We start from the raw sequence: 13,129 nt of genomic DNA on the forward strand, positions 1-13,129 counted from the left end.
TTTCTTCTTCCCTAAAATACATGCTGCCGAGGCATGGGGACTCCCGTGAAAAGTCTGACCTAACTTTCCAGCTTGTGTGTGGTGTGTTGTTTTTGTTTTTTTTTTCTCCCCCTGGTGAGCATGTGGAGGATCTTTTGTGGAATAAGAGGGTAGGGGTGGAGTTGTGTATGAATGAATGTGCAAGAAGATATTCGAGTAAAATCTTCTCAGGCATCCAGAACATACAGGTGTAGATAAATTATTTTATTTGTGTACATTTTTCTTTTTTTTGTTTCGCTTGTATTATTTTTGTAAAAATATTATCTTTTACAGTGGGCTTCTTATATTTCCTGATGGACCATTGAACTTGGAGAAACAGCCAGAAGAAATGTGTGAACTTTTCAGTCCATTTTATGGCCTGCTGAAGAAAATAAGGTCAGTGACAATCAGAACATGTGTGTAATCTCATGTTTGCACAGTCTTGCAGTTGCTTTGACATTGGTTCCCTGTCTATAAAACATTGAACTTGCTTCAAATGAATATTTGACGTACTCATTTGGAAAGCAAAATATTCATAATCAAATCTATATCTTTTCTGGCCACTAGACTGCCAAATTCCTGATATACAGATTTACTAAATATACAGTGGGGAAAATAAGTATTTAATTTGCAAGTTTCCCACCTACAAAGATTGGGGATATCTGTAATTTTGTATTGTAGGTATACTTCACCTGCGAGACAACTTAAAAAGAAAAAACAGAAAATCACATTATTTAAAAACGAGACAATTAAATTGAATAGTTTGTCATAAGTATTTGATCACCTACCAGTGAGCACGAATTCTGGCTCTCTCAGACCTGTTAGTTTTACTTTAAGAAACCCTCCTTCTTCTGCTCTCATTACCTGGTTGAACTAGTTAACTGTATAAAAGACACCTGTCCACACACTCAATCACATTCCAACCTCTCCACCATGGAGAAGACCAAAGAATGGTCTAGGGACACCAGGAGCAAAATTGTAGACCTGCTCAAGGTTGGGATGAACTACAGGAAAATAGGCAAGCAGCTTGATGAGAAGGCAACAACTATTGGCACAAATGTTTAGAAAATGGAAGAAACACAAGATGACTGTCAATCTTCCTTGGTCAAAGGCTCCATGCAAGATCTCTCCTTGTCAGGCAAGGATGATTCTGAAAAAATATCAGGAATCGGCCCAGAACTACATGGGTTGACCTGCTCAATGACCTGAAGAGAGCTGGGACCACAGTCCCAAACATTACCATTAGTAACTTACTACGCGATCATGGATTATAATCCTGCAGGGCATGTAAGGTCCCCCTGCTCATGCCAGCACATGTCCAGGACTGTTTGAAGTTTGGCAGTGACCATCTGGTTGATCCAGAGGAGGCATTGGAGAAGGTCAACTGGTCAGATGAGACCAAAATAGGACTTTTTGGTATCAACTCCACTCGCCGTGTTTGGAGGAAGGTTGAGTACAACCCCAAGCAGTGGTGTATCCCGGGGGGGCAGCTGGGGCATGTGCCCCGGGCGCTGCCGACAGGGGGGCGCCAGCGGGCCGCCTGATTATGCGGTTGTCCAAGGAGGGGGTTGGCAGGGCCAGGGAGCGGGGGCTGTCTAATTATACTCACCTACTCCTGGCGCGGTCCCTGCAGGTCCCTGGCTGCCCGGCGCCCTGGCTTCTTCCTGTACTGAGCGGTCACATGGTACCGCTCATTACAGTAATGAATATGCGGCTCCACCTCACATAGGGGTGGAGCCGCATATTCATTACTGTAATGAGCAATAATGGTGACCGCTCAGTACAGGAAGAAGCAGCAGCGCCGGGGAAGCAGGGACTGCACCGCGCCAGGAGCAGGTGAGTATACGGGGAGGGGAGCACTGCGCGATATTCACCTGCTCCTCGTTCCAGCCGCTGGTCCGTCTTCTGCAATGACGCTGAGGTCAGAGGGCGTGATGACAGTTAGTGCGCGTCCTCTGCCTAAACGTCAGTGCAGAGGAGGCGGAAGATGGAGCGGCGGCTGGAACGAAGTCAGGTGAATATTGAAAGTGCGGGGGCCTGAGCGACGGAGAGGTGAGTATGTGATATTTTTTTTATTTTTTTTTTTTTTTTATCGCAGTAACCGCAAATGGGGCAAATATCTGTATGGGGCATCTTATGGGGCCATAAGATTTGTGCAGCACTATATGGGGGCCATAATGTTTGTGCAGCACTATATGGGGGCCATAATGTTTGTGCAGCACTATATGGGGGCCATAATGTTTGTGCAGCACTATATGGGGGCCATAACGTTTGTGCAGCACTATATGGGGGCCATAACGTTTGTGCAGCACTATATGGGGGCCATAACGTTTGTGCAGCACTATATGGGGCCATAATGTTTGTGCAGCACTATATGGGGCCATAATGTTTGTGCAGCACTATATGGGGCCATGTTTGTGCAGCACTATATGGGGCCATGTTTGTGCAGCACTATATGGGGCCATAATGTTTGTGCAGCACTATATGGGGCCATAATGTTTGTGCAGCACTATATGGGGGGGGCCATAATGTTTGTGCAGCACTATATGGGGCCATAACGTTTGTGGAGCACTATATGGGGGCCTTAACCTTTGTGCAGCACTATAACGGGGCAAGTGTCTGTATGGAGCATCTTATGGGGCCATAACCTTTGTGCAGCACTATATGGGGCAAATGTCTCTATGGAGAATTTTAAGGGGCCATTATTAACCTTTATGCAGGATTATATGGGGCTCCTGATTCAATATGGATATTCAAAAACACTTAACCTACTGATGTCTCAATTAATTTTACTTTTATTGGTATCTATTTTAACATTATGGAGATTCAGGAATGTACCTTGGCTTGGTCATACAGTTTCAATAGAGTTAAGGTTCTAATGGGGGAGGGTTTTGGGGGGGGGGGTTTGCGCCAAACTGATCCTTTGCCCCGGGTGCTGGAAAGGCTAGACACACCTCTGACCCCAAGTACAGTCCTAACCATGAAGGATGGTGGGAGAAACATCATACTTTGGTGGTTCTTTTCTGCAAAGGGGACAGGACGACAGCACCGTATTGAAGGGAGGAGGGATGGGGTCATGTATTGCAAGATTTAAGCAAACAACCTCCTTCCCTCACTAAGAGCATTTGTAGAGGGGTCGTGGCTGAGTCTTCCAGCATGACAATGACCCAAAACACACAGCCAGGGCAACTAAGGAATGGCTCTGTAAGAAGCATTTTGAGGCCCTGGAGTGGTTTCGCTAGTCTCCAGACCTGAACCCAATAGAAAATCTTTGGAGGGAGCTGAAACTCAATATCGTCCAGCGACAGCCCTGAAATCTGAAAGATCTGGAGAAGATCTGTATGGAGGAGTGGGCCAAAACCCCTGCTGCAGTGTGTAAACTTAGTCAAGAACTACAGGAAATGTCTGAATTTCTGTAATTGCGAACAAAGGTTTCTGTACTAGATATTAAGTTCTGTTTATTGTGTCAAATACTTATTTCATGCAATAACATGCAAACTATTTAAAATCATACAATGTGATTTTCGTGTTTGTGTTTTTCTTTTTTTTTTTTTTTTTTTTTTTTTTTTTTAGATGCTGTCTCACAGTTGAAATGTACTTAACAATAAAAATGACAGACCTCTCCATTCTTTGTAGGTGGGAAAACTTGCAAAATTGGCAGTGTATCAAATACTTAGCTTTACTATGTTAAAAATGTTCCCCCTAGGCCTCCTTCCTTCTGCGTATCTCAGGCCGTCAGTGCCCTACTTTACACTGACACAGGATAAAAACCCTGATATGACAGTCTTTTGGGGAAGACTTTGATTTTGCTAAATAACCTTTTAAAGGGGTTGTCCACTATTAGGACTACCCCTTCTAACTAAATGAAGGGCTGTGAGACTGCAAGTGTTCAAATTGCGTATACACAATCAGAATCCGGTAAGCTTCAGTGCTTTCTGAGGATTTCCACAGCAGTTGATGGGACTGCTCATGGATGAGCACGTGTCTAGACCTGTCCATTAAAGGGGTTTTTAACACTTGCTGTGTAGGTGATTTTACTTTTTTGTCATATATTTGCATGGGGATTTATGGTGTAAATGTGTTCTATTGTTACTCTGGCTGATCTTTTAAAATTAACTATTTTCCATCAGGGAACTACTCTGCGTACTGACAGAGGATGAACTATTATCCCTTGAGAGAGCATTGAGCTCTTCCTCTGAAGATCCCGCCAAGTGCCTGTCCTCTACTGTGCCAACTTCAACCGAATCAAGTTCTTCAGACTACAGTGACCAATGTGTGAATACCAAGCTCTCGTCTACTAGTGAACAGACATTCCAAACTGTGTCCTGGCCAAACTTTCCACGTGGTAACATTGGCGCATGTAACGGTACAGTCACCAGGGCATACTACCAATGTGGTCAGCAAGGTATTGTGGCGGTGGACACTGAATACATAAGAAGCCAAGATGTCAAAGTACAAAATGGTACACGAAGACCTGGAGAAATTCTCCGTACTGTGCACGTCCGATGTTCTGTTAGGTAAATGGATACATAAACCACCCTCTAGGCTTTGACTACAGGCTTTACTGATCCAGTTTTGTCTTTATCAAATATCTCCTCAATAGAGCATAAGTTTGAGGAAAGTGAGCAATAGGTGGACCAGTAACCTGTAGCATCACACTTCATAGAATTATGTGTATGCAGATTAGTCTTAATTTCAACTGCATTGAGTTGTGGTGTTTTTTTTTTTTTTTCCCCCTTGTAAAGTGTGTGAAATAAAATCTAAAATCTGTTTTTATTTTTTTTTGTAAATTTATTAATCAGTCCCTCATTCTTTTTATACAAACCCTTTATACAGATGTGGTGAGGACAATCTTTGGTTCCACTTACTGTGTTACAGGTTCTCCTCCTGGACTTGTTGGTTCAGTTTCCCACAGACTGCACAGCCGTCCTGTAGCTACAGCTGCTGCTGGCGGAGAAGCCTGCCACCAGACTTGTCCATTATTCTCCTTTTGGAGTTACCGTAGTTCAGAAAGATACCCAGGGTTCTGTCCAAGGGCCGTGGAGACAAAAAATGTGTATATAGATTATACACAATAAAATGTAAAGGTTAATAAGACTACAATACAAAGGATAGCCACCAGATGGCAGAATACTGCCAAGGAGTAATAACAGGACTTTATAGGGACATGTATGTCAACAAAGTTAATTACAATGCAATTCTGTGAGTTTGATATATAGATTTATTGTGTGAATTGCATTTCTCCAAAATCAGCAGTGAAAAATTAAGAACTCTCCCACCTCCCCCCAAAAGAAGAAGAAAAAAAAAAAACTGGCATCACCTCAGGACCCCGACGTGCGTTTCGACTCTGGGTACTTCATCTGGGGGTACGGCTTCCAAAGAAAAGCCGAGGATGCCATTGGTTAACCAATTTGTTAAAATACAGTAGCCGACCCTTTTAATGCAGACAAGATAGAAGTAACTTTTCTGTAGAAAATAGAGATTCTAATTTTCATTCAAAGAGTGGAACCGCAAATATACTGAAAGTGAAAGGGTTTAAATTATTGGTTTATATTGTAGGGGATCAAAGCTCAGTGAAGTGCGCTCACGATACCGCAGTGACAGTGATATGCTCCATCGGCTGTTTGTATGTATTGCAGGTGAGTCTGCTGACACTTGCTCACACCAATCTCCATTCTTGCATTTGGCTTGATTGTACTGCTCTGTCTTGCAGGCGTTGCTGACCAACTGCAGACTAACTTCGCAAGTGACTTGCGTGTTATTCTGAAAACTGTGTTTGAGGCTGTGAGCTCCAGGCAGCAGGCCGATCCACAAGGTAAGACTGCGGATTATGTACCTTACGTCTGCTATGTACTGGAACTGTCTACTACTATATTGATTAGACATCAATACGTTCTCTATTTGAGAAGTCGAAACCAACACCTAGCTCTCACCAATAACTTCAGAGCTGATATTCTGTGGAGGACCATTAGGAGTGCATGATATTCTATGGAGGACCACGTGGAAAGCATGATATTCTATGGAGGACCACGTGTAGAGCATGATATTCTATGGAGGACCACGGGGAGTGCATGATATTCTATGGAGGACCACGGGGAGTGCATGATCCTCTATGGGGGACCACGGGGAGTGCATGATCCTCTATGGAGGACCACGGGGGTGCATGATGCTGTATGTGGGCCATTATATTGTATGGAGGGCTAGTGCTAGCCATCCTACTGCATGGAGGGCTGTGTGGGGGTCACAGTTGTGGATCATACTGTGTTGGGGTTATCATAATTTGCCTTGGGAGTTGGTTGCTTGGGGTACAGTAGGGTCATTTATACTATACATGTGGAGGAATTCACCATGGGGGTATAATACTATGTTTGGGGGCACTTATGTTGGCATAGTACTTTATGGGGGCACTCAAAGAGATATCTAGGACATCTGCAGGAGTAAAATTACTTTGTAAAGGCTGAAAAGTTGTTTGATAAGCTCTTCTGTGACCCTGACAAATATTTACTTTTTTGAGTAAGGGGGCAATTAGAAATCATGGGGCCCCCAAGCAGAAGTTCTATGTACACCCCTAGTCATAAGCATTGTAGTATTTTGACTAGTATTTGACAACCATTTTAACCCCCATCCCAACATCCTCTGTACATGTATGGTGCAGTGAAAAGTGTGTTCCTGCAAACATTCATACATGTACACCATGATTTTCTGGCTCTCATTTTAGAGCTGCCAAAATCTGCAGGTGACTGCTGTAAATTGAAGCTGACATCCTGCTTTAATCGTTACGATCTATGCTTGTACTGATCATGGCTGTTTTAACATCTCCTGCTTATTTGGCAGAAGGGGCTCCTTCTTTATTCCCATCATCACACTACAATTGCTTGGTGCCTGTTGATTGCCAGGATGAACCCAAGCAAAGTAGTGGCCTCTTGGTAAACCAGGTATAATGGCCTGTTGGTAAGATGCTGCCATCACCATGTTTGATGCTGGGGATGGTGTTTTCAGGGTCATGTGCAGTTAGAGTTCTGCTACACATACCATTATGCATTTGGCCAAAACAAAAACTACTTTGATCTTGTCTTACCAGTACACTTTCTTCCACGTGCTATCGGTGTCCTCTACGTGGACTTATTATGGCTTTCAGAATGGATTTCTTCTTGCCATTCTTCTATAAAGGCCAGATTTGTGGATTATATAGCTAATAGTTGTCCTTAGCGCATTCAACTAATATACAGTCTGTTAAGGAACACAAATTACCATAATCAGGCACCTATATCCCCCACAATCATTAGTTTGTATTTCATTAGCATTTATAATGCCATGATGCTTAATCTCGATTCCTTGTCCCAATGGACATCCCTGTCTAGTGCCCCCTGTAATTTAAGTCTCAAGAGTTGGCCTTTCACTCAAATTTTAGTGACTGTGGAGTGTGATAACAGGTGGATTAAAGCAATGTAGTAAGAACCAAAGCTTTTTTTTTTTTTAAACTGCCCACGGGTAACTCTATTCTACAATGTCAAGTCTTGGAGGCTTCAAAGGACTTACCTGCCCTTGTGCTATCTTCTTTGAGCTCATTTGGAGGTTGAGGAATAGACGTCTCAGATTTATAATGGTAGATGCATTTAGCATAAATCCAAACTGATCCTAGTGTACTACTTCTCTAACTTTATTCAATCTATTGGCTAAAACCTTAGCTAGTAGTTTAATATCCACTGGGAGTAGAGGGCTTGGCTTATATAAGTTAGGTTTTGACGTATCTTTGACATATCCTGGGCTTTAGTATTAAAACTACTATGGCTTAATTTGTAGAATCTGATAGGTTTTACCTGTTTAATGGAAAGTGATCATTGATGAACCATCTTTGATAGGTCATCAATAACTGATCGTTGGGCGGGGGAGTGTGACATCCTCTAGCCCCACTGATCATCTGGTTTAGGTGCCACCTATGACCGGAACTTGGTTACAGAGCTGCTCTATTCACTGATAGTATCCATGGCCGGGTACTGCGCATCTGCCCTCTATCCAAATCAATAAGGGACTTATGCGCAGTACCCGACTACAGCCATGATCAGTAGACTGAGCAAGTCCCGGCACCTGGGACAGCTGAGCGTGGTGCTGCAGGGAGTCGCGCCCTCACCGATCAGATATTGATGACCTTTTCTTGGGATAGGTAATCAATTTTAAAGTCCGTAACAATCTCTTTAAAACTACAGTTACTCTTCAAAGAAAATTCAGAAACCCTTTGTATACTATGCTGTATAGCATATCAAATTACAGACTGTTCAGGGATATCTATGTATTCCAAACACACCTGCTAAAGCTGCTTTTCCAATTTGAAGAGGCTGATGTGTCTGGTCACATGCTACCCTTAATGCCACTTGGAGCGCGCGCACACACCCCTCTTGGCATATTATCAATTAGGTTTTTAATGGTTGTCTTGGGGAATGTTCTGCCATGCTGAATGTACTTGGCATGCAAATCATTAAGATCCGCTACTGGCAGCTCCCATTACAGTTGTCAACAAGTGAAATCCCAGATGTGCTCGATGGCAGGTGAGTTTGGATGTGCTGTAGGATTAACCCTTTAACGTCCAACGACTGATATATCCGTCCTCCAGCGATGAACCCACTCCTTTTTCCAGCACATGACAGCTAATCATTAGAATTTTTGCCCCATTTTTCCAGTGTACAATATGGTAAAATCAATGGTGCCATTCAAAAGTGCAATTTTTCCCACAAAAAAAAACAAGCCCTCACATGGCCATATTGCCAGTAAAATAAAAAATGTATGGCTCTGGGAAGAAGGGGAGCAAAAATTGGGAATGCAAAAATGGAAATACATCTGGTCGTGAAGGTGTTAAGCTACACCCAGGCTGCTCTGAGTAGCATGAGCAACATGTGGCCTGGTGCTGTAGTAATGAAAAACTACCCTAGAGCACTTTAAAGAAATGTCCGTACCTGTACCACATGTTCTATTCTTAATCCATTCTGCACTAAATTTGTAATTACATGTTACATGCCAAGCCTAAGACAGCAACGTGTCCTACACAATCAAAAGGAGCTTTGCACATGATTGGGCTACAAGCTAGACATCCAGCTACAGATGTTCCATTGACCTCAGACTACCACTCTCAAAGGTTATCGTGGTGTAGAACAAGAAGGCAATGGAGGCTGGCATGAAGGTCTATCCTCTTCAGTGATGTCTTGCTTTTGTCTTGAATGCAATGATAGCTAGGGATTGGTCTGGAGACTACGTGGGCAATAATCATGAAGAGGCCTTGACAAAGTACAGTCAGTGTTCCAGTAGATGTTTTTTACCACAACGACAGTCCGCATGTTGCTCCTGCTACGATGAGCAGCCAGCATGGCCTTAACCTGCTACCATGGCATATTACATCTCTGCATTTGCCTCCCATTGAGCGCATCTGGGACGTCATTGGTCATCAATTGCAAAGGGAGCAGCCAGAGGTTATTCCTGAGATATGTATTAATGTTCTAATTCATACTAGCCAAGGCGTCTAAGTGCATTCTGTTCATGGTGCTAATACTAAATGCTGAAATAAAATCGAATTTTTAAAATGTTTGTATACCATTGACATGTCATCCATCCTGTGATTCATAATGCCATGACTTTACCTTCTTGGTGTGGCTATTTCAGTGTTAAGGAGTGTAGCACTTGCTAACCTACAATCATGTCCCCGATACATTTCTTTAAAGAATACTCATAATTAATGTGGGACTGCCGTCTTTATGTAGTAAGAGTGGGCAGCACAAGATTGGGCTGTGTCTTACTTTAGTTCTTCGTTTAATCTTCCATTAATTAGAGCAGATTAGTGTAGTGATTGATTTATATGTACATGGGCTTAATGGTAATTGTCCAATCTTATCTTACAGAAACGGCTGAAAATTCCTTTAGTTTACCAGACTGTTCTGCTTGCCAAAGAGAACATGAGGTTGGGGAAAGGTCCATTGGTAAGTTAATATCATGAGAAGATTGGAAAAAGTCAGTATTGCTACAGGAAACTCTTAAGGTTGATTCACGAGGGGTGTTTCTGCCATTACTCTGGCGTAAAAGACCATTGTATTGTACAACCAAACTTGCGACTTTTGGGGTTTTCATGTCCACTTTGGTCAGCTCTGGCAATGTGGACAGCGCTGTTGCAGGATGGGCCATGACTGTGTTTCCAAAAAATTCATGGAATGTTGTGGCATCCCTAACTGGAGTAACATTTATGGCGAGTGTGAGGAGCACCTATTAATGAAGTGGGAGCATCTTACTCCTGCATGTCCATTTAAGACTGACTTAGATGATGCAAGTATTACTAAATCTGGCCCTTACTGTCTATAAAATTGCATTCTACTACTACCCTCACCTGGTCCCCGCCAATAGGCTGCTCCACTCTGGTTTACTGACCTGGTGATGTCTAGCGCCTGCTGACCAGAGACTGTTGCACAATCTGAATGACCAAACAGGGAACGATTCTCTTTTGTGTTTTTTCATTTAAGACAAATTAAATGAAGATAATAATACCAAAGAATTTGTGATTGCAATCATTTTCAGGAAGAAACTGAGTATTATCTGACAGAATTGCAGGGATGTCAATACTTTTGGCCACAACTGTGTGTGTATATGTATGTATATGTATATGCACAGAGCCACGTAGCATATTGGCCAGCCACGTAGCATATTGGCCAGCCACGTATGTCACAGGTTAAAAAATAAAAAATAAACATATACTCACCTTCCAGGGACCCCTTGTAGTCCTGTCGCCTCCTTCTCGCGCAGGACCTGTGATGACGTCGAGGTCACATGACCGTGACGTCACGGCAGGTCCTTCTCACGCAGGCACGCATGACCTGTGATGACGTCGCGGTCACATGACCGTGACGTCATGGCAGGTCCTTCTCGCAGACCATCCTTGCCACCGGAACCTGCCGCTTGCATGGAGCGGTCACCGGAGCGTCGCGAGGAGCGGGAAAAGTGAGTATATAATTTTTTATTTTTTTTTTATTATTTTTAAACATTAGATGTTTTTACTATTGACGCTGCATAGGCAGCATCAATAGTAAAAACTTGGTTGCACAGGGTTAATAGTGGCGGTAACGGAGTGAGTTACCCGCGGCATAACGCGGTCTGTTACCGCTGGCATTAACCCTGTGTGAGCGGTGACTGGAGGGGAGTATGGAACGGGCGCCGGGCACTGACTGCAGGGGAGTAAGGAGGGACTAATCAGACTGTGGCCGTCGCTGATTGGTCGCGGCAGCCATGACAGGCAGCTGGCGAGACCAATCAGCGACTTGGATTCCATGACAGACAGAGGCCGCGACCAATGAATATCCGTGACAGACTATTTTACATTAATCGATTGTCTGAAAAACCCATTTCTCTATCGCCTCTCATTGGGGGACACAGGAACCATGGGTGTATGCTGCTGCCACTAGGAGGCTGACACTATGCAAATAAAAAAGCTAGCTCCTCCTCTGCAGTGTACACCCCACCGACAGGAAGTAGGATATTCAGTTTAGCTTTGTGTCAGTAGGAGGTGGACACGGGTCTTTCATTGGACCCTTATCTACCTCAATGTGCGTCGTTTCTTTTCAGGTTTCTGGAGGGATACAGGGTGAACAGTCACACCTGTAGTCCCACAATACGGACTATGAGTACGGCGTGTACTGCCACCCCGTATCCTCATAGATCCCTCAGCGGGACCATGATCCTGGCACACAAGCGTGCTCAGAAGTCCGGTCCTGGCTCCGTCCCCCACCCACTCGTCCACCAGAGCCTGTCGGTTGGAGGAGACGAGGACGTCCATCAGCTTGGACATCTCATTCCTCTTCAGGTTAGTATTGGCATGGGAAGTTGAGGTGAGTATTTCCCATCCCATCCCAAATCTTTCAAGGGGGGTCTTGCTAGGGCTCCCAGAATACCTGGTCGTTGCTTGCACCCAGATTGCAGCAGCACGGCCCGGGATTACTGTTCCCATGCGGCATCTGCGGCCCCTCTGCCTTCTACGCCGCACCACTCTCCCCAGTGAAATAGCCCTGACAGGCTGTCGTGCCGGTTCTTCCTGCGGCGCACTGCTCCGGCGCCACGGTTTTCATGGGGCCGCACTACCTTCTCCAGCGCGACAGCCCTTTCAGGCTGCCGCGCCGCTTCTCCCTGCGGCGCACTGCTCTGGCGCCGCGGGTTATGGCGGCCGCTCAATCCTCTCCAGCGTGACAGCCTTGGCAGGCTGCCGTGCCGTTTTTCTAACTGCGGCGCACTTCTCCGGCGCCGCGGCTCTCTCCTCCAGCGGTCGCTGGCCTGTCATTTAGGGCCCGGCTTCTGCCCGGGACTACTTCCGGTGCCGTGCTCCGTCCACTTCCGCTTTCTTCGGGCGGGCCTTCTCCTGCCCGACAATCTCTTTACTCCCCGCCCACCGGCGCCATCTTGGTGCTCCTGGGCCCATGACTTCTACGCCGCTGCTTGGCACCACATCGCCGCAGGGCGCACGTTCCAGCGCCCTTTCAGCGGTCACCATCTGCGGTTCACCCAGACTGCAGCCGGGTCCTTTTTTCCCCAGCACACGTTTTCTCCGGCGGGATGCCCTGCATCCTCCTTAGGTTACCATCTCATCGCTGGTGCCCTGGACCTGTGCCATGATGCCGGTCACAGCTACAGCCGGGAGCAGTCTACAGGACTCCACTATTACTGTGAGTAGCTCTGCTATGCAGTCTATTACTCCCCTCTCCTGTTCCCCTAACCTTCCGGCATCATTTAGTGGGTCTGCTCCCAGGCCTAATCCTATAAAGAGAGCGTCCCCGTCCTCCTGCTTTCTCTTGTCAGCTGCAGCAACTCCCTGTCTAGGAGTCCCTACCCCGGGTGAGACCGAGACCCCTATCCCTGGGTGGGCTTTCCTTCTGTCTCAGTCTGGGGCGGACCTCACCAGGATGTCACGACCTTGGTGTCCGTGCCTGACCGCAGTTGCTAGTGGGTCACCGGATTCTCCATCCAGCCTTGTTCAACTCAGGCCACAAAAGATACAGAGCAAAATTCTAGGTTCCTTTTTTTCGGATGGATACAGGGTGAACAGTCACACCTGTAATCCCACATTATGGACTATGAGTACGGCATGTAC

General features: G+C 45.3%; 1 protein-coding gene across 1 annotated transcript in view; it reads left to right on the forward strand.

Moving 5' to 3' along the window:
* The window catches only part of LOC143776499 (lateral signaling target protein 2 homolog), a 41,584-nt gene that overhangs the window by 22,887 nt on the left and 5,568 nt on the right, over positions 1-13,129 (forward strand). Inside the window, exons 7-11 of the mRNA XM_077265946.1 lie at positions 313-414; positions 4,149-4,535; positions 5,578-5,657; positions 5,732-5,833; positions 9,906-9,983. Of these exons, the coding sequence (XP_077122061.1) occupies positions 313-414; positions 4,149-4,535; positions 5,578-5,657; positions 5,732-5,833; positions 9,906-9,983 (749 nt within the window). The remainder of the gene's footprint in view (positions 1-312; positions 415-4,148; positions 4,536-5,577; positions 5,658-5,731; positions 5,834-9,905; positions 9,984-13,129) is intronic.

Source organism: Ranitomeya variabilis, chromosome 5, assembly GCF_051348905.1.
Source record: "Ranitomeya variabilis isolate aRanVar5 chromosome 5, aRanVar5.hap1, whole genome shotgun sequence".
Classification (NCBI taxonomy): Eukaryota; Metazoa; Chordata; class Amphibia; order Anura; family Dendrobatidae; genus Ranitomeya; species Ranitomeya variabilis.